Raw genomic sequence first — 26,417 nt, 5'->3', positions numbered from 1 at the left:
GTCATGCGCAATGATGAAAAGAATTTTTTTCCTAACCTCACTTATATTCTAATACATGTATACCAATAACAAACACACAAGATAAGAATTGCACATTGTATAATTCATAACAGCAGTAAGGAGACACAAAACTTTTGTTCTTGATATATATGCTGATATATACTACAAATTTACGAGAAATAAATAAATAAATAAACATAAGAGGATACATGACAGAGAATATATCACATTCACTAAGTACAACACGTGTATAAATAACACAGGACTTTCATGTAGCAGCTGACCCACCAACCTCCCTGAATAATTACCAGACGCAGAGACATGCTGCCTTAACAAATCGCAAAGTACAATCCCCCCCCCCCAAAAAAAAACCCCCAAAAAACCAAACCCAACTAAATATTGATTTTAATTCATAATCTTTGTTATCATTAATATTTTATGAATGAATATTTATTATGATTTTTAAGATCTTGTATGTTTTTGCGGAAATCTATATGGAATATCAACATGTTGAATAAACTTAATCATTATCTAAATGCATGCTTGATCGATTCTTGGCCATATCTAACAACATCTAACACTGAAACCCAATAATACTTGTACCAAGAGTTAATTCTTGAGTGAATTTTTAATCTATTGAAAATGTTAACCGTGCCCATTTAACCATTAAAAAAAAATAGGGTCACATATCTGTTTAAATTAACCGTAATACAAAAGAATCCATGCACAGGACCTTTTAAAACCTACACACATATCTGCCTAGTATTGTCTTAGTAATAACATATCTATTATATATAATAACGATTCTAATTACATGCACATTGTATCATCAACCCCCCCCCCCAGCAGGTGGTTACACGCGATCTGAAACAAATACTTCACAAATGTTCATACTTGTTAAAATACCTTCTATAAAAGAGGCTGGATAATAAATCAATCAATTACTCATCTGATCGATCCACTGGAAAATTGAAATTCGAGATTTCTATCAAAAATTAACAGTAGGAAAACGCAAATGTTTGACCTTTAAAATTCAAACTGGTTTAAGTATTATCCTACATGTTTAGAACTCTTCTTTTCCATAATTACGGCGGTTAAAAAATCGACATGACAATCAAGCCCCGTTTCTCTCAAATACATAACCCAAACTTAGATTGTGTGCGGTAAACACTCTTCCTTAGATTCATAATAAAATTGTATGTTAAAACATTACATATTTGATGTAATTTTTTCAAATAACATGCAGAAGAAAATACCCGTAAATATATGTATTTATTAAATTTGTCCTCTCTCTCTCTATCTCTCTCTCTCTCTCTCTCTCTCTCTCTCTATTCTGTAATTCTATTCTTACTTGTCACTTTTTTCGCACTGCGGGTAAATATTACATTCAAGGCACGTAGCAATGTTTGGGGGTTAGACCCTTTATATAAAAGCAATAAAGAAGTCAAGAATACCGAAATTCGAGAAACGGTTTAGTGTTATCGCTTTCTGACTTTGATGGCAATTTTAACATCATTTTGAAGTTTTCTGAAAATCCATTAAAGGAAATAAGTTCTTACTTATAAATGGAAAATGATTGAATCTTATTATTTCTATGTTTTACAAGTATAAAATAGGACAGTTTACGCTTTGTAAACCAAACGATACCACGTGCCTTACATTTATACTGACAATATTAAATCGTACGTTAACACTTTTCCTCTGATATCACGCAGTACAGTTTGTCCCCCCTGATATATCGCGGTATATCGCCTGTATTGACGGCCTGCATGGCTCTGAAGACATGGGTTCTAGTTCAGGTGACGAGTTATACGACAAAGCGGGGTCTGGAGGAGAGGTATTCACTCAGGTTGGGGTGGTGCTCCACTAACTGTCGATGTCCCCGTAGTAGCTCGTGCTTGTCAAGGCATGACGGGTCGTTCTGGAGGAAGGTGGTCAGTACCTCATGGACAGCAATGTCTGCCAACGTTATCTACAACACAATATGTCTGATTATGTAAACATTGTCTGTGTCAATAACAAATGGACAGCAATGTCTGCCAACGTTATCTACAACACAATATGTCTGATTATATTAACATTGTCTGTGTCAGTAACTCAAGGGCAGCAATGTCTGCTAATATTATCTACAACACAGATATGAACATTGTTTTCGTCCAGCCCGCTACATATTACACGTGAGTCAATAAATCAGTAATAAACCTAATGGATAATGATAAAGGACAGAAATGTGAAGGAGAAGACGTCCGGTCCGATATGCTGCCGCTTGCCGTCTAAACAGATGTCGACGACAATCGCGTATATAACGCGTTTTATCCAATGCATCTTATGTGATACATAGAATTGATACACACCTTCTTCCATATCACATTCTGTCAAGGAATGTGATGTGGATAAATCATTGTATCTATTTCATGCATTGTTAAACAACGGATAATTGAAATCAGATTATCTTTGTCGAGTTAAATAAATACGTTTCAGTTTGATTAGATGAAATATTGTGTTGAAGAGAGTTTTATAATTGTTAGTTCCATTACCATTGGGCTTTGAACACAAATACGATTTTATAAAGTATAAAGTATGAATGTATAAAAAATGTTTGATGAAGCGAGAAAAACCCAAGGAGTTGCGAAAGAAATGTGATAAGGATCCGCACCAGGCATGCATATGCATGATCTGTACCAGCCCTGGAAGTTAGTAAAATTAGCCGTGTCGCAAATGGAAAACCCTTTCTCTATTTCTAAGTATTTAATGAAAAGTTTTACCTTTGATCCGACGAAATATCTATCTCCATGTTCATTTAGAAATTTAGTAAGTCTGTTCAAGTATTTGGGAAGTATTTGGTCTTTCATCTTTGATTTCATTACTGCCTTAAAGTAAAAAATACATATATAAATATATTGTACTTCCAGTGATATTTAACGTGACATTAATTCCTTTAGCATAAAAACAGATACTAAACAGAAAAATATATAAGACCTTCCATGTTTTCATCGGGAAATTCTTACCTCTGTAGGCTGTTGGACGAGATCAGATCAAATGATTTTCATACACCCTTGCATGTGAAATATGTACAGTAAATGTTGAATTATGAAGTCACATTGCACTAGCTTGCTGTACTTACCAGCCTGTCTGGATCTCTCTCCTGGAAGATCTTGCTGTACTTACCAGCCTGTTTGGGTCTCTCTCCTGGATGATCTTGCTGTACTTACCAGCCTGTCTGGATCTTTTTCCTGGAAGATCTTGCTGTACTTACCAGCCTGTCTGGATCTCTCTCCTGGATGATCTTGCTGTTCTTACCAGCATGCTTGGATCTCTCTCCTGGAAGATCTTGCTGTACTTATCAGCCTGTCTGGATCTCTCTCCTGGAAGATCTTGCTGTACTTACCAACCTGTCTGGATCTCTCTACTGGAAGATCTTGCTGTACTTACCAGCCTGTCTGGATCTCTCTCCTGGATGATCTTGCTGTTCTTACCAGCATGCTTGGATCTCTCTCCTGGAAGATCTTGCTGTACTTATCAGCCTGTCTGGATCTCTCTCCTGGATGATCTTGCTGTTCTTACCAGCATGCTTGGATCTCTCTCCTGGAAGATCTTGCTGTACTTATCAGCCTGTCTGGATCTCTCTTCTGGAAGATTTTGCTGTACTTACCAGCCTGTTTGGGTCTCTCTCCTGGAAGATCTTGCTGTACTTACCAGCCTGTCTGGATCTCTCTCCTGGATGATCTTGCTGTTCTTACCAGCATGCTTGGATCTCTCTCCTGGAAGATCTTGCTGTACTTATCAGCCTGTCTGGATCTCTCTTCTGGAAGATCTTGCTGTACTTACCAGCCTGTTTGGGTCTCTCTCCTGGATGATCTTGCTGTACTTACCAGCCTGAGTGGATCTCTCTCCTGGAAGATCTTGCTGAACTTACCAGCCTGTCTGGATCTCTCTCCTGGATGATCTTGCTGTTCTTACCAGCATGCTTGGATCTCTCTCCTGGAAGATCTTGCTGTACTTATCAGCCTGTCTGGATCTCTCTCCTGGAAGATTTTGCTGTACTTACCAGCCTGTCTGGATCTCTCTCCTAGAAGATCTTGCTGAACTTACCAGCCTGTCCGGGTCTCTTTCATGGATGATCTTGGCGTTCTCTGCTCTCAGGTCATCACATGTGTCCACCACTTGCTCCACCAGTGCACGCTCCCAGTTCGTGTCCCCAGCTAAACCTGACAACATGGACAAACTGTAGATTATACACAATTAACATTTGTTTCCCATATCTACGAGACATTATTTTTTCTAAGAAGTGAATTTAGAAGATGCGAAAAAGGTTGGTAAAATGTCAAGATCAGGATGGATTCTTCAGACACCGAAAAATAAAAATACCAACAAATCTAATATTTTTTTTAAAATTTACGTTGCAGACGGTACACATGTATTCTTTTTAATCATCTTAATGAGGTTTAATGGAAATGAAACCAGTTTCAATCGACAAAAATTCAGAGTGATGACCCACTTTACATAAGAAATATAATTTTGAATCACATCAACAGAATGTTTTTGTTTTTTGGAAATAAGAGAAATCCGTAAATTTTTGGCGAAAGTCCCAAAAAGTGGTGAAATAAATCTGTATGTGATTGATATGGCTCATATGTATATCGCTCAGTGGATAAAGCAGCAGACCATTGATAAGGTTAAAGAATTATTGATTTTAATTTTAGGCAATTTTTTTTCTCGTGTTTGCCCCCCCCCCCCCCCCCCCCGACAGACAGAACTGCACAAAATTAAAATTGAATTGTATTTTACGAATAAACCAATGAGTATTGGAATCACGTGATAAATGTCATCTCTATCATATTGTTACAGTTTTGATAAAATGAATAAGATCTCTCTCCTCGTCTTTCCGTCATCTCTGTGTTGTAGTGTGTAGCAAGTGTTCGTCGCTATATCTCGTGGTCACGTCACCGAACGTGAATCACGTGGTAATCACCCATCTCTGTTTTGTGGTTAACCGACTAAAGGAGTTTAAATTTCCTGACATATATTTAGTTGACCGTTGACCTGTTGACCTCTGATAAAGTCGGGCGTTTAATTTCTGTATTTGAAATAGTTTGCTCCATAAGTAGAACAAGATCGCAGCATACTACTGAATATTACAAACATGGTCTTGTTTAGTTTCTATGTACTTCACACTAAAGTGATGTTGTTCAATAGCATAATTATGTATAATCAATAATGATCTAAATACGTTATTCAGAGATGATGCAAAGTAACCATACAGAACTGAAAAATTAAGGGAATACATGTATATAGTTTCCCTCTATATATATACTACACTATATATCGTGTCTCTACTTTGAGCTGCCTTTCCTTGGAGGCCAACTCAAGGTTACAATAGAAAGGCACAACTCACTAGGGTCAATATCCATGGACAGCGTCCTTCTTAAAACCTACATGGTTTATTCAGACCCAGTCTTTCAGGCGTTTGCATCTTTAATCGTCCAGCTGGATGATTTGTATTTCAAGATCTTCCTCAGGAATTCCCGGAAGTAAACGGCCGGCGCGTTCAATAGCCCTTATCAGTCTTCTTTTTGGCTTTCTGGGACTTGTCGAGATGGCACTGCCCATGCTTGAGCCGGATGACCCTGGAGAGGGAGATCGAGAAGAACATGGCTCATCTTCCAAAGAAATTGGTTTCTTCAGAACTTTCATCTTTCTCCCAATGTGAAGTTTCCTTCTAATGTAATCTTGAAACCTTCGACATTGGTAGAGAAAGCCAGTCTTTGGCCTGGTATCCATGTCTATAAAAGTCTGGCAACTCTCTCTGTCTTGCACAAAATCTTGTTTTTCTTCGTCTGTTTGGGGCGAAACCTTCTCGCCACGAGTGCAGCAGATAAAAAGCCTCGTGAAGCTGGACATAGCACTCCTTTTGCTCTTGTTTTCCATTTTTGCTTTCAAGTTTTGTTATTCTAGCATCCGCAATCCTTTATGACGTCACAATCAGTCAAATTGCAACGTCACAAAGGCGCATTACTATTTAGTCACCGAGAAGCTTTGCTAATGTATATAGTTTCGAAAAATATTTCACACTTATTACAAAACTTTCCTATGATCACAATCATGATCATATTTTAATATCTTTGCGACTATCCATTAAAAAAACAAGAATATTTATCTTGAGACTTCGTATTTTGCTCTTTGCTAAAATTGATTTATTTTTTTTATTCTTGAGAAAATATTCCTTATATGATTTAACTAACCTGTGAATTGCATTTCATTACTACAAGATATATATGACATCCATTACATAGCTACATTACATAGAGTGTAAAAAATGACAGTTATTCATATCATAACTACATATAAGAGATTACTGTTATTCTTTGCATAACTTATTACATATATTACTGTTAATCATTGCTGTGATAATTTATTTCATATCATAAGTACATTAAATAGATGACCGTCATTCATTACATAACTAAATTACATACAGCCATTTATTACATAACAATATTACATACATGCTACTATCCTGACAGTCATTCATTACATAACTTCATTAAAGTCAGCCACTTCATAATTACATTACATAAATGACAGTCATTCATTACATAACTCCATTACATACATTACAGTCATTCACTACAATGCTACAATATATACATGACAGCCATTCACTACATAACTACTTTACATACATGACAGTCATTCACTTCATAACAAGATTCATGAAAGTCAGCCACTTCATAATTACATTACATAGATGACAATCTTTCATTATATAACTCCATTACATACATGACAGCCATTCATTACAATGCTACAATATATACATGACAGTCATTCACTACATAACTACATTTCAAACAAGACAGCCATTCACTTCATAACTACATTTCAAACAAGACAGCCATTCACTACATAACTAAATTACATACATGACAGTCATTTATTAAATAATTACATTACATACATGACAGCCATTCATTACATAACTACATTACATATATGGCAGTCATTTACTACATAACTACATTACATACATGACAGTCATTTATTAAATATTTGCATTACATACATGACAGCCATTAATTACATAACTACATTATATATATGGCAGTCATTCATTACATAACTACATTACAAACAAGATTGTCGTTAATTACATAACTAAATTACATACATAACAGTCATTCATTACATAACTACATTACATACATAACAGTCATTCATTACATAACTACATTACATACATGACAGTCATTCATTACATAACTACATTACAACATATATGTTTACATAACAATGATTTTTTACTTCTGTACCTCGCCTGTCATTGGACTTCTAACACTCTCAAGTTGGAACAACATTTTTGAGCAAAGAACGATTTCAACGCAATGAGCCTGGCTAAAAATTTAAAGCGACGCACTTTGAAAAATGTGTTCAAAGTGCGTTAATTTTGGGAAAAAGTCAAAGCACTTTGAAAAAAATATATTCTTTTTCAAAGTGCGTTGATATCGTCGATATTAATGCACTTTGTAAAAAAATGTTCAGGGTTTAGTCAAAATAATTGATACTTGCATTTACAATAAATGGTTGTTTTAACCTTGTGTAGCTTTATTTAAAAAAGAACCCGTTGCATTCTCAGCTAACTTGATAAACAGTTTCTAGATGACAATTTTTTTCTCATAAGACAATATCGACAATTTACACACAAAGAACAATTCGGGAGATTTGAATTATCCAAATATGACATAAACTTCATTGCTTAGCAACTGCATTTTCCTATTTTGAGTATGCATCAAATTTACTTCCTATTTGGTATATTGAGCTATGCAAGAACAAATACGATTGGTATATATTGATAATTGAGATCAATGTATAGCATATTTCAACTAGCTTATTGCATGTGCTTGTAAACAAACATAATGTGATAAAAGGATACGTTAGTTATGTTTATTAAAAACAATATGATCTTTTAGAGAATCAGTGCAAGAAAAAAAAAATCACATCCTAATGCTCATTTTAAGTTTATAATAATTTTATGTTTGTTAATGTAATTTCTTTTTATTTTGAAGTGTTTTGATTAGAAAATAAAAACAGAATCTTGAAACTCTTATAGATTCTTTAACATACCAATGGAGAAATTATTGTTTGGCCAGCTCATTTTTTTCAATATCACTCCATGTACTTAATTTACAACAGAACATATTTCTTTTTCCGCTCTTAAGCGTTTAAGTTGCTGAATATCATACAGAGTGTCCCATAATATCTGAAATTAAACTACTTTACATTTTATTTGAGTCATAGTTTACAAGTTTTGGCCAAGCAATAATTAATTTACATGCATTTCAAATGGTATCAATTATTCTGGGACACCATGTATGTGTTGGAAGGAAAAATGAGGGGTAGGGGTCCTTCTTCCTGTTATCAAGTAAATGATGCACTGGTGATTGACCGGTATATCTTTGGTTAACCCCCACCCCAACCCCCATCCCCGTTCTCAAATACGGTAAATTATAGATTCACCAGTGTTATCAAATCATCATACTATCAACAAATTAGAAATTCAATTCCAGAATTTGTGATTTATACATATTTTTTCAAAGTGTGTTAAGAGTGTCGATACTAAAAAATGTTGATATACCATCTTAACGCACTTTGAAAAATTTTTTCAAAGTGGGTTAACTTGGTCCAAAATTTAACGCACTTTGACAAAAGTTTTCAAACTGCGTAATTTTTTCAAAGTGCGTTGACACAGACGTGGATAAGGGCACAGTAACTTTAAATTACATTACTCCAAGTCGATGGCTACAGTAATTTATCAAATAACTAAAAGACCTGTCCATGATGGGAGTCGTTTATAGCACACCAAAAAACCAATATACCAGTTATTTACATTTATTCTAAAAATACTAGAAGAAACGTGTTATTTTTTGCTTCGACATGAGATTCAACTGTATATTACTACAAGGCCAAGATGAGATCCAATCGCATACATACAAGAACAAGACGACATTCATTTAATGCATAACCACAAGGCCGAAATGACATTAATAAATTGCATAACTAAAGGACCGAGATGAGATTCAATTGTATAACCACATGACTGAGATGACAATTACTCCATAACTGTAGGATAAAACAAGTCAGTTATGCAATAAAAGAATCAGTTATTGGACAGCTGAAAATCGTATTGAATTACTACAAGCAGAAATGAAACTTCTCGATAAACAAGACGGAAATGACGTCATTTATTACTACATACAAGTGCTTTAAACTATAGTACATGTAACAGTCTCTTAGTACATAGTCTATAACAGACCTCGGAATGACAGTCACTACTACATAATGAATACCTGAGGAGAAGAACTAATATGAATAACATAATTTGGGGGATTTTTGAAAAGCAAATGCACATTTGAAGATATAAATAGGATGTCGGGGCCAACTGGGCTTTCTTATGGTGTTCCGATGGGGCCACTTCGACCTTCGCACTTTCACCTTTAGGTCGAAGATGCGAGAGTGCGAAGTTGCGAAGGCGAAAGTGCGAGAGTGCGACGGCGAAGGAGCGAAAGTGCGAAGATGCGACGGCGAAGCGCGAAGATGCGATGGCGAAAGTGCGAAGGCGAAGGAGCGATACTACTATCGCTCCTTCGCCTTCGCAACTTCGCACTCTCGCTTTCGCAACTTCGCACTTTCGCCTTCGCCTTTTTTGATAGCATTCAGAAAGTCTCGGTCGATTACATAGAATTTGATGCCGGCACTGTACTTGCCAACGTTTTCCGATTAATCCATGATATCATTGGTACGCATGCGCCAGGCCATTGTGCTTACTATGAATGTTTATAAATATTTTAATGTGTATATGTGACAACAGTGACATATATGTTTACCAGTGCTGGCTATGTCTAATCATTATATACTCCATATAAAATGTAATGTCCGCCATAATGTATACATATGCACTTCCAGACTCCTGTCACTTACCAACTGTCTGTTTACCGTGGATCAAACTGAGAAACATTCTAATTTCATAATGCAACAACCCTTGCTCATGTATGGATCTAGAGGGGAAGAGGGCGTCCCCCCGGAAAATTCAATATTAAAACTTCACACATGCAGTAAAGGGGGAGAGAGGGTCCGGATCTCATCCCCCCGGAAAATTTAATTTTATTAATTATATATAATAAAATCTCCAAAACATTGCGATACAAATATAAATATCCATCTACCCCCCCCCCCCCCCCCCCTAAAAAAGTTATGGATCTGCGCAGGCTGTTGAAAATAAATTCTAAAAAGTTTTGTCTGCCTCAGATGTCCTTTTATACAGCTAAACTTGTCTTTAAACGATAGAGAGCTCCACAATTATAAAAAGGCGAAGGCGAAAGTGCGAAGATGCGAAGGCGAGAGTGCGAAGTTGCGATGGCGAAGGTGCGATAGTAGTATCGCTTCTTCGCCTTCGCAACTTCGCACTTTCGCCTTCGCATCTTCGCGCTTCGCCGTCGCATCTTCGCACTTTCGCTCCTTCGCCGTCGCACCTTCGCACTTTCGCCATCGCAATTTCGCACTCTCGCTTTTATGCCACCACTCTGTCTGGACCCTGGTTGTTTATACATGCCTACTCTTACTGGACTCACCGAACTCCCTGGCTAGGTAGCGTGCGATGGTCAGACTCTGTGTCAGCTGCTTTTCACCGACCTCTAGGTACGGTAGTTCTCCAGTAGGGGTGTCTGTAAAAAAAGGATGCCTTGTTAGTCGGCCACTCTATACAATATTTAGGCAATGTTTTAAATTTCATAACATTTTTGAACAATTTAAAAAATAATCACCCAACCATATAAGTACAATCGTGTAAAATAATATGATACAGTATAACGCAATGCAGTTTTGATTATTCGAGGCATCAAATATGTAATTTGGGATTGCAATCGCGTAAGATAACATTCACAAAGTCTACGAACAAAACTGAACCGTAGAACATACAAGATTACAAGTCTTATTTTTTGCATCTAGAGGATAACCTTAAAAAGATCTGTTAACATGGGTCCACATAAGCTGACTTTATAGCAGTACATGTCATTCTTTTGGGATATTTCAATTTTGTGAGACGATTTTAACGTGTGAGCCTTTTCTTTATTAAGAGAACTAAGTTTAGACTCCCCTCCCATCTTCAGTCCCTCTCTGACCCACAATAGTCACACAGTTACTGATTCATAGTGCGTGCTTCTCCATAATATTTTGATGCATATTCGAGGCAATTTGGGAGAATTTTTCTGTACAAGCTAGATGATATCCCGCAGAAGCGCGGGAATAAACACTTTACACATTAATATGACACAATGCTTAATATGTTGACCAATATATTTCTTAAAATCTTTTTTGTATATATACATGTACAAATGTACTGTGCCCGAAATTTTTCTGAATTGTTTTCTTAACCTATTCTTTAGAATTGAAATGAAAAAAAAACTGCATGGCTGGACATTTAGAGTAGCGAACAGAGTTGAAAAATCTAAGCTGAAATTAAACTTTTTTAAAATTTTATTTCAAACCAGTGAGTCGGTATTTAGGGTGTCGTATCTTTTTGTTCCATGGGTTAAAATTTACGATAACTTTTATCACTGTCCCAAACAAAAATTTAATATGATTTTTTTAATGGGGAGAGGTGTCATCCCCCCCCCCCCCCCATTCAACTTCCCCGTTTTATGCATACATCAATAAATCATTTATTCATATAGACAAAGGACACAATCTGCACACTTATTTACAAATTACACGTAATATATAAGATTTACAATCTATCTGCTGTGGAATAAAAATATACCAAATTGTAAAACGCTTTTGTATTTATATTTATATGCGTATTTTAAACCAAAGTTTTAAGATCCAAAGTATCTACCAGATGGTTAACTCTCCCTACACTTTCCGTAATGTCGTTAATAGTCAAACCGCGTTCCTGGGCACCCCGTTCTGGAAAGTTCTTTCCATCAAAACTAAAATCGCATCAAATTATTGTATTTTATTTATTAATACTTTTTTGTATTTACCAAAGAAGTCCGATCCAAGGTATCTGACCGCGATGCATGAACTCGCCTTAAACTTTTTGTCATGAGTCAATCCGCGTTCTTGGTTACCCGTTCTGCAAAGTTTTATCTTATTATCTCACCAGAGGTCGTTCTTAAAAGCGTTCAATACATTAAAACTCAGATTGCGCATTCAAGAAATGAATTGCCTTGATTACCTAACGTTTGTCGAATCTTAACTTCAACGTGTACTCTAAGTAAATTCCCAGTAAATTTATTCACTCATTACGTAATCATATTCAATATTATTTCATTTGAAGCATATACCGGTATTTTGATCCAAACTCCCACCAATTTGGATCCGCCAATGCGTGTCCACCACCTTCTCTCATTTTTGCTATTTCGGGCTGGTTTAATTTCAGAATAATTACTTATAATTTAAAATTCAATTTAATCTTACGGATCATAACACAAGTGTTGAAATACCAAAAGGTGTTAGCAGTTACTCTGGCGCAGGCATGTTTTAATTTATTGACAAAATGTCTTGATTTATAAGTATAGATTACATGTATCTCAAAGATTTTGACACATGCTTCTGCTTACGTCCCTATAATCATAGCAGCGTCAATACCACGACTGACACCCTCTTCCACCACAGTGATTTGTTTTAATAAAACAAGATTTTGATTTAAACACCACATTCCATTCCATGTCTAAATAAAGAGAAAGGTTTGCAACACCTCTCGATCGTTTCAGAAAAGAAAAGAACATGTCGGCGTTATTCATACAACATGTACTTTTTTGGGACGACATGATAAGTAATAATAGCGGATCTTCCGGGGAGGTCGTATCAGTGTTTTTCCGAAATCTTTCTAAATTTAACATTGAAATATGCAATGATGCATATTTTTGTTGTTTAAATTAAAACACTAGTACACACAACTAAGATTACATGTTAATGGTGCTTTCTGCGTGCCGTTTGAATCACGATAGTCATTTCTTTGATGATTAATGCGGGTATGAAAGTAACAGCATTGCAGAAAAATACTCAACCTGCGTCAGTGTGAGTATAATTTTTTCTCTTCAATAATGAATACATTTGTTTCAAGTTCATATAAGCTACCAATGAATGTGCATTTCCTCCCCCTTTCCGTCTTTCTGTCCGTCCTTCTATTCATATCATCATTGTCGAACAGTTAGTAGCATTGATGAAACAGCAATTTCTTCCCTATAGGGGGTGTCAGTCCACGCAATGCTCTTTATTAACGTTTTATCGGGAAATAATCCCATATTCTCAACTTCTAAAGTATTAAATAAATGTACACATTATTCATTACTAATATATGAATAAACGCCGTTAGTGATCTAAGTTATGCTAGATAATGCGATCGAAGGCAGTATTTTTGAAAATTTTTATTAAGATATTCGTATATTCATTCGCGGACATTGAATAAATCCATGTATAGATCGCGATTCCGAAACGGTTTTGTGAGTGTGAGTAGCAGAATGAACACAAATGGGTTTCTTTAAAAACAAAGAAGACATCTTCAGTAGATGTAAGGGTTTTCTCGGATTTTATCGTTCGACAGTGACCTAAAGAACGATCGCCACCTCTCAGTGGATGATTACTGAAGAACACAAACGTGATAAGAAAGAGAAACAACTATTGCGATAATATCAACACGTGCTTGTTGGATAAATAAAGCAGATACTCTATCGGATACATGCTTTACTTTTCTAAAATGACAAATAAGAAGTTATTCATACAATCGGGGGTGGTACGCATTTGTTCTTTTCTAAGGTGGAAGGAGTGTTATAATTTATTTTAAGCTATTTTTCACATATGCCATGTACTGGTATATAACAAACTACCCTATAGTGGCCGAAAAAGTAAGTTGGGCACAGTGAACAGTCGTGAATAACACCCCTGCGAATGTTATTGTCATTTGAATTTTAGACCACGTGGTTTTATTTGACCCTTTCAGTTTCGCAGTAAAAATTGTGCCTCGTGTTTATAGTCTAGTTCATAGAATCTATAGGTACTATAGTAGTCAAATATTAAATCTAGAGGTTTATTGATTTTAAACTTTATCTTCATTAATTGGTGAATAAAATGTGTTCTAGAAATAAATGTGACAATACAAAAAATAGTTTTTGTCAGCTGTTGCAACAATTAACATGCTAATTAGAGATCCCCTCCCCTGAGGATTAATTTTCGATCCGCGCCTCAAGCATCAAACATGGATATGATTTTATTAAGCCACGCAATGTTTATATTTTCAACCACGTGTTGAAAACTCTGTTCTGAATATTATCGTTTAATATAAAAAACCGCTAAATGGTGAAACAAGACGAACTTATTAAAAGAATTTCATGTTTTAACATAAACATAAACCAAAGTAGGATACGATATGAAAAACGACCAGTAATTACGTATTTTGAGAATATTATCCGAACACTTATACTTCCGCTCGAAATTTCACAGGAACTAAACAAATCTCGGTGAAGTCTCGTGAACTTTCATTCGAGCACCTCTGGATTTATTACATTCTTAGCAACGATAAAGAAAACATTCCGAACACATTCGCAGGGGTCAATTAGAGAGGTCTTGTTCAAGGCTACGGCTCAAGTGAGCTAAAAACTGCAGATTTCTTGCATTAAGGTATTCTGCACCTATTTTAAATAATTTAATTGATGTAGATAGCCACCGTACATCCTTAGTTTGAAAAATCAGCTGTCAAGGGCTAAAGTTTTAAAAACTGAGAACTACATGTGAAATAACAAATAGTGACTCCTGTAGTGTCTGGATATAGAAATTAATGTTTATTTTTCTCCAAAACACCTTATTGTCCCATTAAATGTGAGGTAGTTACAGCGCATAGTTGTTCAGTATTTGAATTAAAAAAAAACCAACAAATCAAACAGAATATAATTGCACACTGTATTATTTATTTTACTCTTTATACACGTAAATATTTATCTTAATAAGAAAAATAAAATATTGTAAGACGATAGACTAGAGGTTATTGTACAGTTGAGGTAACACTCTGCGATATATATATATATATATATATATATATATATATATATATATATATATATATATATATATATATATATATATATATATATATATATATATATATATATACATACACACACACACCCACCCACCGGTTCCCAGTTTACTTGGCTTGGTTTTAAATGAAATGTCTTTGCTGACAATGGCGAAATGACAATTGGAAGGCTCAATTACACACCCCAATGGCCCCGGGCTATGCTTTAAACCCTTTCACGCAAGATCAACACTAAAAGTTCGTTCTGTTTAAATTTATTTGTATCTCAACTTGAGGTATATTCTTTTTGCACTATCAATGGACCTGTTTAAGCCGGATGCAATTACATGTAGATGAGTCTCTTGTCGACAGCTTGTACATAAAATAAACAAGTTTATCAATCAGTAAAAAAACAACAACAACAAACTTACCATGCTTAACATCAGTCCATTCACCCTGAGTAACTCGAATATCCTCAAACTCAACCTGGGCCAGTTTGAAGAGCATTCGTACTATTTCTCCCCTGCCCCTTACGTCGAAGTAGTGAAGTCGGTAGCTGGCCATCTTTTATCCCCAGTGTAGGACGGTAGAAGTAGCGCTCATTTATAATGCACGGCTGGGTATAGGATGTCAGGTGGGAATCTGATTGGACTTTACAATATACACATGTAGTATGTCAGAATTCAGTATAATCGCTAGACTCAGATATCGCGGAGAGGGAGGCAAAATTTCGTTACATGTTCAGATTTTGAGTGAACAGGTGCATTTTAATCTATTTCACTCTATATGACACCCCTTACCGATTGGTCGTTTTAATTTTAGAAAGTTATTCAGTGCATGGAGGTTAATTGTTTGTTTAAAAGGCCATTGATATATCTTCAGGTTATTATGAAGGATTTTATCACCCTAAAATGAAGCGAGATTTCAATGTCATTTAAAACAGTCCAGTTAACAATATAGTCCCTAACTATTAGTGACTTTGTTATTCCATACGGGTGGATGTTTAACTATTGTTACAGCAATACCCCAGTGTGCGAGTAGGGTCATCATACAAATCGTATATAACGTTTATGCACTGACACGCATTATAATATATTAATTTGTGAAAGGTGCTTAATTTACGTCCGCTATTCACTAAGATTTGAAGTTTATTTTCAGATAATTTTTGGCTGAATTTTTGGCGAATATATGAATGCTTTGAACGGAATATATGCAGTTCTTGTAATTACGATGTTATAAATGATGATCGATCTCAAAAATGTCTTTACATTATAAATGATCGACCTAAGAAATATCTTTTAATATGCTAAAAATTTGCAGGGGATTAATGCATACTGAAGTTAACTATATATGACAAAACTTTAGTCGCTTGTTTGCGATGGAAACCTATCTAAATACTGACACCGTACTGAAGAATTACACCCCCCCCCCTTTCCACATTTTTACCCGCCAAAACAACACACAAGTTACCAAATATTTAGTTTTCGTTGCGTTTGCCTATAAACTTAATGCAGGGATCTTTCCTCGCAATTTCCCTTCATACAGTACTGAATGTGGCATACAAAGGGCATTTGGAAGGACAACAGATAAAATTTACACCCAAAAAAGTTGAATTACATTTTCAAAGTTGTGTCACAAGTGTCGAAAAGATTTCTTAGCATAAAAGAGAAGATTAAATGGCTTTCAACTCGTTTTTCTTATCCGTTTTTTCATCTTTGAGTCTCGGGTGCCGACAGATCGGAATGTTTTAGTTGAATCATTGCCGGCCCGTACGGGAGGAAGTAGTTGCACTAGTTCTGTCAATGGGGGAATTGGCAAGTGAAATAGACAACTTGCACTCCATGACCTCACAAGGTTCAAATCATTGGGATATCGCACGTGTAATCTGTTATATTTGAACCAGATTTACTCGAATACTTTCATTTGTTTGGGGTTATTGCGTTTGTGTAATTATCCAATTTGATCTATTTACAGTATATATTTAAAAGACATGGCGACATCTCCAGATTGTTTATTCAGCAATGCTCCACTTTCTCAGTGAAGTCTGTAGTTCGGCAGGGATCGTGTAGGTGCTGGTTATCTCGGGAGCACACATTAAAGCTTATTATATATTATTTATGTTTTCCTTAATCGATCGGTCATGGGAGTACCGTACAACATACGAGGCAGGTTCCTCGATACCAGTCAGTGAACACCAACAGTGCAGCCTTAACGTGTGAACGTGCACCCACTGTAAATAAAACTGTCTGTTTGGATGGGATGCAATCAACCTCTTTGTTGCTTCGCATATATACTTCAGGGGAAAATTTGATAAATGCATTAATCTGCACCTAAACAAATACAACTAATCAAATTAAGTTTTACAATTATATAGCATATACACTGCATAATAACAACCCGGGTACATGTAATATTGTTCGAGACCTTATATTGTACATGTAGATAAGATAAATAATACGACGATCTATCAGGAGGTGTCTTTACGCTCATGAATGTTTAGACCTTAATATATAAATTGCAAATTTATGGGTTTTTTTAATAACATATTGCAATGATTCTACAATTGCAAAACGGAGAACTAAAGATCGCAGGTTCTAACTTTGCTGATAATCAGTTTCCCCCGTGACGGTTATTTTGATGACGGAGGGGCGTGACCATCTGTCAGCGACTTGTACTGGGTGTATGAACTGTAAATTCCTTCCTTGTTCCAGAGCCGCGGTATGCTAAGACAATTTACGTCATTTGAACTACGTCATTTGCTTCACCGACGTTTTGATATAAACAATTGTTTTACATAGTCCTTAAGAACATACTTCGTTTCCAGAAAAGTACTGTAACTTGGGTCAGAAAAAAGTACTAGTAAATGAACTTGATTTATTCACGACAAGTTCAGCCCTATGTAACTTTGAGAGTGATGAAACCTGATTCAATCGCAAATAGTTCAGACTGATTTAGCCACGAGTTGAACACTTGCCACTAACACAAGCAGTTTAAACTGACTCAACCACAATAAAACCACGAAACGCTCAACTATTTAACGACGTGTTTAACGACGAGTTCAACTTGGTTTAACCACGAGAGTTATACTTGATTCCGTCGTTGACTGTTAGCGACAGATAGTACTGGACCAGAATATTAGTAACGGTGTAACCCCCCCCCCCCCCATCCACACCTTTTTTCGAATCTTTTTCTTATTTTACATATTATTAATATAAAGCATTTTGTAAATTCTCAAACTTCAGAGGATCAGGGATCAACGTGTATTATCAGTGTTATTTCTTTTACGTGAGTTTATGTTTTCTTCTGTGAAAAATTATAATGGGAAAATGATTGGAAACTTTTGCTAAATTTACAAAGAAATGAATATTCCAAACATAGAAACTGATAAGTTTTTAAGATTACATTTTTTTTTCATTTTATTCATATGAAAATTCCACCCGAGCTCGAGCATTTTCATGGTAGGATTATTGCACCGAATGCCTTAATTTTGACACTTTGTTACAGATGGACGACTTTAATACATGGCCCAGGATAAATATAAAGATGCCTTGAGGTATTCTGAATATATTGTATTTAAAGTATTTTTGTCAAACGCCTACGGTATGTTAATAAACGCATGATTGTAAAAACAAAGAATTACATGTATACAGCATTGTTTTGTAAATCATTTTGACCTGTTAACAATTCCATAAGATATTTCTCTTATAAGCTTATAAGCTCTGTGATATGGTTTTCTTTCAATGTGATCAGCCTACTGCTAATTTTAAGGTGATCAGCCTACTGCTAAATCCAACCCCCCCCCCCCCCCCTTTTAAAACACGATATGTCGGTTGATAGACCCTGTTGTCCAATCAACATTTCGAGAACTTTTGCCGGGCGGACATCAGACTTGGTTAACTGTTCCCCCTATAAAGTTGACAACACTGTTGATTATAACGTCACAGGGACTACGGCCAAGGTACAAACTACTCTTAAAAGACTTCACCCAGTGGATTTAGCGTTGTTCACTCAATATCTATATTTTTTTTTGTTCGACAGACATCAAATTTGAAGCAATGGAAACCCTTGAGATGAAGAGCCACTCTTTTATGGTCAAAGGTCAAAAACTGCTCTTGACACTCTTGACAAAGGAACATGTTGCCTACTGACTATTCTGGGAAACCTCTGCTATATAGCTTAGCACTCAGCTCACTAGTACATGGTACCCCTTAAGGAATCCTATCGAAGTCATAAGTTTAAAGGTCATGGGTCAAACTAATCTGTACATAGAAAAATGTTGAAAACCCTCTGTTTGTCTACACATTACTTTATGACAATGTTGACCCCTTTTAACATACGGAAAAGGAAGAGGGAGTCAAGAGCTATGACACATCACGGGCAGTCATTGTAGCAATACGGAACTAGTTTGTTTCATTCTTATGTTGAGTAACAGTTTTTTGTCTGATACCATAAACAACTGCTAATTTAATGGGGTCTATACGCATTTGAATTTCAAAGGGTATCATTATGGTATTCAGTATGATAAGCAAGGACCCACCAACCCATCACCACCTCCCGTCTTTTTCGTTTGATTATTGGTGACAGAATTTGAGAACGTAAAATCCTCTCAAAATTAATCTGAAGCCAACAGACTTTTTTAAGCGAAAAAGTTAGATGGTAATTCAACAGTAGCATTCAAGTGATACAGTTTATCAGTTTTGTTTTAAAAAACAAAAACAAATAAGCAGTGTTACATATACAATAAACATTTCAATTATTAGCTAAAACATGCTGATCCGTACGTTTAGTACAATTTCTTACAATGATACAATTACAATGATAGTCTTGCAGTGTGATGATGAGCTGATAAACACTCATATTCTAAGTCTCTATTATTTTTAGTATTAGCCTACTTTCAGTTCACCTTAACTTTGAAACGTAAATACATTATCTGATAACTGTGGCCGACATAGATAGGCTGGACTGTTGTTTGTGTACTGTGTGTTTGTTTGGACTGAGTTCTCGTGTGCTACTAACGACTAGACTATAATAACAGTACAAAGTCACTTACCTTCTACCGACAAATACACAGACTGACAAACTGATTATATGAATGGATGGTGTGTATGTGTGACGGGCTCAGTAATCTATCAAACATATGAATAAAGCTCCTTACATATTCATGCAATCATGTACGAAGTTGTAACTAAATGATTGGCTTATAAACAGGAGTCCCCGTCGGCATGTTTACAACTAATGACATGAGTTTGTCCTGAGAAATAACCTCTGACGACCAGATGACGTTAATTAAGGTGCAACTTCTGCACCAAGTGAAAAAGGTGGGCGGGGGGGGGGGGGGGGGGGGTCAAACTGTGAACAATGAACACTTGTCGTACACATGTAAGTGATACATATTGTTGTTTCAGCTGTTTCTTTTTAAAATGAGAAAATCTCGAAGTTTTATTTTGTTTCAATTTTGCTTCATAATTTCAAATAAAATGTCTCGTCTTATTTGAGTTTCGAAGATAAAAAACGATTAAAATATGATTATATATAGGAAATAGTATAATGATTGATACAAAAACAATGTCACAGATGCAATAAATCACGAAATGTCGGCGTTAAACCACAAACATTACTATAATACAATTAACTTTGACTCAGATTACATAAAGTTAGATACCCTTGAAGATACATGTATTAGGTTACAAAGAACGTGAGTAGGGGCGCCGCCGTACGCCGGTGTTGTAGCATATGCTTTCTTACCTGAAAATGGGCCTGGATTGGAACACCCCCTCCCCTTTCCCGGGAAATTGGGCCTGGTTTAGAATTTCCTCTAAGAAGAATTACCGCGGTATCCCTCTCACGAAAACCGTCCCAGTTTAGAATTTCGACTTGTTACAACTTTTTCTTTCCACCTGCATACAATATTAACTAATCTAAAATTTCCTTTTACAGGAATTTTCTTTCTTTTTCATTCAGTTTTGACCATCCAGGGCCTAACAAATCACTATTATCACTATTTAATAAAAAAGGAAATTATTCAAGTCGTGAAATTATATATCAAAATTCTTCAGACACGTAAATTTTTTATCGTTACTTAATTATAAGAATGGAATTAGGGAAAAGTAAAAAAAAAAGACACAAGATACAAGATACAAATGAAAAAAGAAAAGGAAAAATATTATGATACGCGTTTTGTTGCTGTGATAAAAGTATGCTCTAAATATTTGAACATTGATATGAAGTCCATGATTAAGACTACCATATATCATTAAACTCAAGTAAAATTAATGATCAGCGCCAAATACAATATCATTTTGGTTTGAAAAAGTGACATTTTAAATGATTCATACTTCGGACATTTGAAAAAAAATACGTGCAATGATATGAATCTTCAACTGAATCAACACTATTACCACACATTGCTGTTTCTGCTAAGCCATGATTATACATGTCTGCCATTAAGATACTTGCATTTTTCCTTAAAATATATTTACAGGCCCAAAAATTTAAAAAGTTCATTACTTTTCCTACAAAAATAAGAATTTAATCGACTCTTAACAGAGGACATACTAGAGCGTTAATTTCTAATGTGCTCAGGTACATGTAAGTTGAGCCATTGTTTGACAGTGGAAGGGGGACAACTGTCCGTACAAGTTGTACACCACCGGTTCTTAGATTATAAGTGTGAACTGGTGGGTGATCGATATTGTAATAATTATTCATAGAAATACCGAAGTGAAAAACCATTAATATTTTTTTATTACCAGACTGATATTTATAAATTTGATTACATTACTGTCAATCGGAATGTCCCTAGCTTAGTAAGTAGTGTTCACCGATGAAGCTTACCATGGTTCCCGAGGTCTTCCGTTGTGCTTGCACAATCGGGAGCCAGGCTATATTGGTAGTAATTAGTGAGTAGTGTTCATCGATCAAAGCGTACCATGCTTGCAAAATCGGAAGGCCTCGGAACTATACGCTAAACAAGATGTCTATGGCCCAGTGAGTAGTGTTCACTGTTCGTGATGTCCCCATCCTAGTGATTAGTGTTCACCGATCGGGGTGCTTCTAGCCCAGTGAGTAGTGTTCACCACTCAAGCACACTCTGATTCCCGAAGCCTTCCGATTTGTTTGTACAATCGGAAGGCCTCAAGAACTAAGCCATACCAGCCGTTCCTTGCTCAGTGATTAGCGTTCACCAATCAGGGTGTGATCCAGCACAGTGAGTAGTGTTCACTGATCAAGCATACCATGTATGCACAATCGGAAGGCCTCGGAACTTTAAGCTAAATCAGACATCCTCAGCCCACTGATCACGTATGCCCTGGTCTCCAAGGTCTTCTGATGTGCTTCGTAATCGGAAGGTCTTATATTTGCCTGAATTTCGTCGTTACTCAAGATATGAAAATAAAGCTATCGTCTTAAATATATTATGGAATAAACTGTATTGTTCGAAACGCAATTAAAAATTGTTACAGAATTGTATTATTGGACTTATTCCGTAATAGATTAAAATATCAAATGTGGGATCATCGTCCAAAGCTATTTATAGACGCATTAGAGAATATAAGTTGAACTTGAATTAATTTTCTATTAAATTCCTTTGAATATTCCCATTGTTTAATTTTCTTTTACAGTGCATAACATTAATCAAAACAAAAGTGATTTTTTTTATATTGTAGCATATTTGTTTTTGTATGGAATGAATAAGATAGACTGTAACACAGATTCATTTTTTTCATAGTGTAGCATTCTTTAACCTTTATTTCGGAATAAATCATCTTATCAGTTTGTACATATACATGTGTTTTAATATTTTAACCGAATAACTGATAAATGGCATTCACTGTAAAGATGTGTTATTTTCGCAGAATCCCAAGAATTCATAAATGTATATAGGAAATTGTTTTATACAAATGACAGAATGATTTAATCATTCATTAAGAGTAAGGTAATTTCTAAGGATAATTCTAAAATACAAAAGGGAAAAAATTATTGTTTTCCCACCAATAACGTCTAAATATTTGCATCGCGATAATAATTACAGAATACTACCTACATATTAATAGTCGCACAAAGGTTAAATCGTCATCACGTGATGTAATGTTATAAGAAATAGAAGTCACAGTGGGTCGATGGCCTTAAACATGTCTTAAAAGTGTTAAATTACACAAATGCATTGGGAAAAGTCGCATTAAAGACAACTCTAGATCTCTAAGGAAGTTTAACGTGAAGGATGCACACTTTTACTGTTGTGCACTACACCAATCAGTTTCACATGTGACCGGATTTCAAGTTAAACGGTTTAACGGCTTGTTGACCTCTGACCTTCTCCTTTGACAACACCGTTACTTCTTGAATGAAGTTATAGTAAATAATTGATGTGGAATAATTCAGCACATTGTGGAGAAATCATTCTTATTCATGTCTCAATGTACACAGGTTAATGTACAGTCACTGGTACTCGAATTGGTTTGCCTGAAGCTTAAATATCATTTTGATGCTTTTTTCCAAATAACTTTTCCCATAACGCGATATTTATTTGGGCAGCTTTTTTACAAGCCCAAAGTTTAAGAAAGAGTAGCTGAATGAATAAAACGTTTTACATAAACTTAAGCAAAATAAAGAGAATGTTCTGGACCTACTGAATGCAATGTATTTTGACCAATTTTTGCTGGACCAAAACATAAAATATGCTTCAATTCAAGTGGACTGTAGTCTTAGAAATGTGTACATTGGTAATGAATATTCAATATAATGCACAAATTTGTGAATCTTTATGAATTTCTCTATAAGTGCATTTTAATATACCAATTGTTTATTGTTCTTTTACAGTAGATAACATGGATCAAACTAAAAAAAATTTTTTTTTTATACTGTAGCATATTTGTTCTTCTACGTAATAAATAACATAGATTATAACAAAAATGTTTTATAGCGTAGTACTCTTTAATCTTTATTTCGTAATAAATCATCTTATCAGTTTGTACCTATACATGTAGTTCAATAATTTAACCGAACTGATAAATGGCATTCATTGTAAAAATGTGTTATTTTTGCAGAGTACATAGAATTCATGAATGTATATAGGATATTGCTTTATACAAGTGACAGAATCATGGAATCATTCATTCAGAGTAAGCTAATTTCTAAGGATAAATATAAAATACATAAGTGAAAAAATGAATTATTGTTTTTCCACCAATAACGTCTCAACATTAGCATCGCGATGAAAATTACAGGATACTCTCTATAAACAGTTGCACAAAGGTTAGAATCGCCATCATGTGATGTACTGTAATAAAAAATAGAAGTCACATGGTGTTGAGGGTCTTAAATATTTCGTAAAAACTTTAAATTACACAAATGCTTTGGGAAAAGCCGCAAGAAAGAACTCTTAGGAAGTTTTTAACACGAAGGAATGCAGACTTTTACAGGTACTGTTGTGCGATACACCATTCAGTTTCACCAATGTGACCGGAGCTTAAGCTGAACTTAAACGGACTAACAGCTTGTTGACCTCTGACCTTTGACAACACAGTTACTTTATGAATAAAGTTTTCAATGGCCGATTCTGGAAAACAAGATAATTGATGAATAATAATTTAGCACATTGTGAAGAAATTATTCTTATTCATGCCTCAATGCACACAGGGTAATGCACAGTCATTGGTACTCGAATTGTTTTGCCTTTGGTTTTCAAAAGCTAAAGTTTTATTTGGGCAGCTTTTTTACAAGTCCAAAACTTTAGCATAAGTAACTTAACAATTGATAAAACTACGTACCTAATTTCGAGCAAAATAAAGAGATTGTTCTGGCTCGACTGAATGCTATATTGTTTCAATGCTAGTGTGCAAGTCTTTGAAATGGGTACATCAGTAATGAATCTACAATATATTTATATAGTGCATTGAATTGTGCTCTTTTATAAGTAGTGCACGTGTACAAGAAACAAGATTGGTAATGTTCACTCAAAGTACCACTCAGGTAATAATATATATCAGTTCGAGTGTATTTGTCATGTGTAGCGTTTACCTATATGGATGCTGTAACAGTAAATTCACTGAGCGATTGAGTATGGCCATTAGTATAAGCGTTCACTTATCGGGATGTCCCCAACTTTGTGAGTAGTGTTCAACGATCGGGGTGTCTCTTGCTATACAGGTAGATTTCTCTGACCAAGCATACCATGGTCCCCGAGGCCTTCCGATGTCCTTGCACAATCGGGAGGCATCGGGAGCCAGGCTAGATTGAGTGTCCGAACAAGATGTCTATAGCCCAGTGAGTAGTGTTCACTGTTCGCGATGTCCCTATCCTAGTGAGTAGTGTTCACCGATCGGGGTGCTTCCAGCCCAGTGAGTAGTGTTCACCACTCAAGCGCACCCTGGTCCCCGAAGCCTTCCGATGTGCTTGTACAATCGGAAGGCCTCAGGTACTAAGCCATACCAGCCGTCCCTTGCTCAGTGATTAGCGTTCATCGATCAGAGTGTTATCCAGCACTTTGAGTAGTGTTCACCGATCAAGCGTACCATGTATGCACAATCGGAAGGCCTTGGAACTATAGGCTGAACAAGACGTCCTTAGCCCAGTGAGTAGTGTTTACTAGTCGTGATGTCCCTATTCTAGTGAAAAGTGCTCACCAATCAAGCGCACCCTGGTTCCCGAAGCCTTCTGATGTGCTTGTACAATCGGAAGGCCTCAAGAACTAAGCCATACCAGCCGTTCCTTGCTCAGTAATCAGCGTTCACCAATCAGTTTGTGATCCATCACAGTGAGTTGTGTTCACTGATCAAGCATACCATGTATGCACAATCGGAAGGCCTCGGAACTATAAGCTAAACCAGACATCCTCAGCCCACTGATCAGGTATGCCCTGGTCTCCGAGGTCTTCTAATGTGCTTCGTAATCGGAAGGTCTTATATTTCACTTAACTCCATCATTATTGAAGATATGAGAATGAAGCTATCGTCCTAAATCCTTTGTGGAATAAACTGCGTTGTTCGAAACGCAATTAAAAATTGTTACAGCATTTTATTTTTGGCCTTATTCCGTAAAAGATTAAAATATCAAATGTGGGATCATCGTCCAAAGTATTTACAGACGGATTAGAGAATTAAAATTGAACTTTAATTAATTTTTCTATTAATGCATTTGAATATATCCATTGTTTAATTTTCTTTTACAGTAAATAACATTAATCAAAACAAAACTGATTTTTTTATATTGTAACTTATTTGTTTTTGTACAGAATTAATAAGATAGATTGTAACACAAATGAATTTTCTTTATAGTGCATGTAGTATTCTTTAATCTTTATTTCGTAATAAATCATCTTATCAGTTTGTACCTATACATATAGTTCAAT

The 26,417-nt window shown here is 35.6% G+C and overlaps 1 protein-coding gene across 1 annotated transcript; it reads right to left on the bottom strand.

Moving 5' to 3' along the window:
* Positions 1–82: 82 nt before the first annotated feature.
* LOC128160099 (probable glutathione S-transferase 8) lies at positions 83–15,800 on the bottom strand. Its single transcript, XM_052823366.1, has 5 exons — positions 15,499–15,800; positions 10,626–10,718; positions 4,093–4,208; positions 2,766–2,870; positions 83–1,972 (listed from the first exon to the last, which is right to left on the bottom strand). The coding sequence occupies exons 1-5, from the start codon at positions 15,629–15,631 to the stop codon at positions 1,808–1,810; spliced, it is 612 nt and encodes a 203-aa protein (XP_052679326.1). The 5' UTR covers positions 15,632–15,800; the 3' UTR covers positions 83–1,807.
* Between the last annotated feature and the right edge of the window lie 10,617 nt (positions 15,801–26,417).

The sequence above is a fragment of the Crassostrea angulata genome, chromosome 8, assembly GCF_025612915.1.
Source record: "Crassostrea angulata isolate pt1a10 chromosome 8, ASM2561291v2, whole genome shotgun sequence".
NCBI classification, from domain to species: Eukaryota; Metazoa; Mollusca; class Bivalvia; order Ostreida; family Ostreidae; genus Magallana; species Magallana angulata.
Note: the sequence above shows the minus strand (reverse complement) of the source record. Positions and strands in the feature narration are given on the sequence as shown.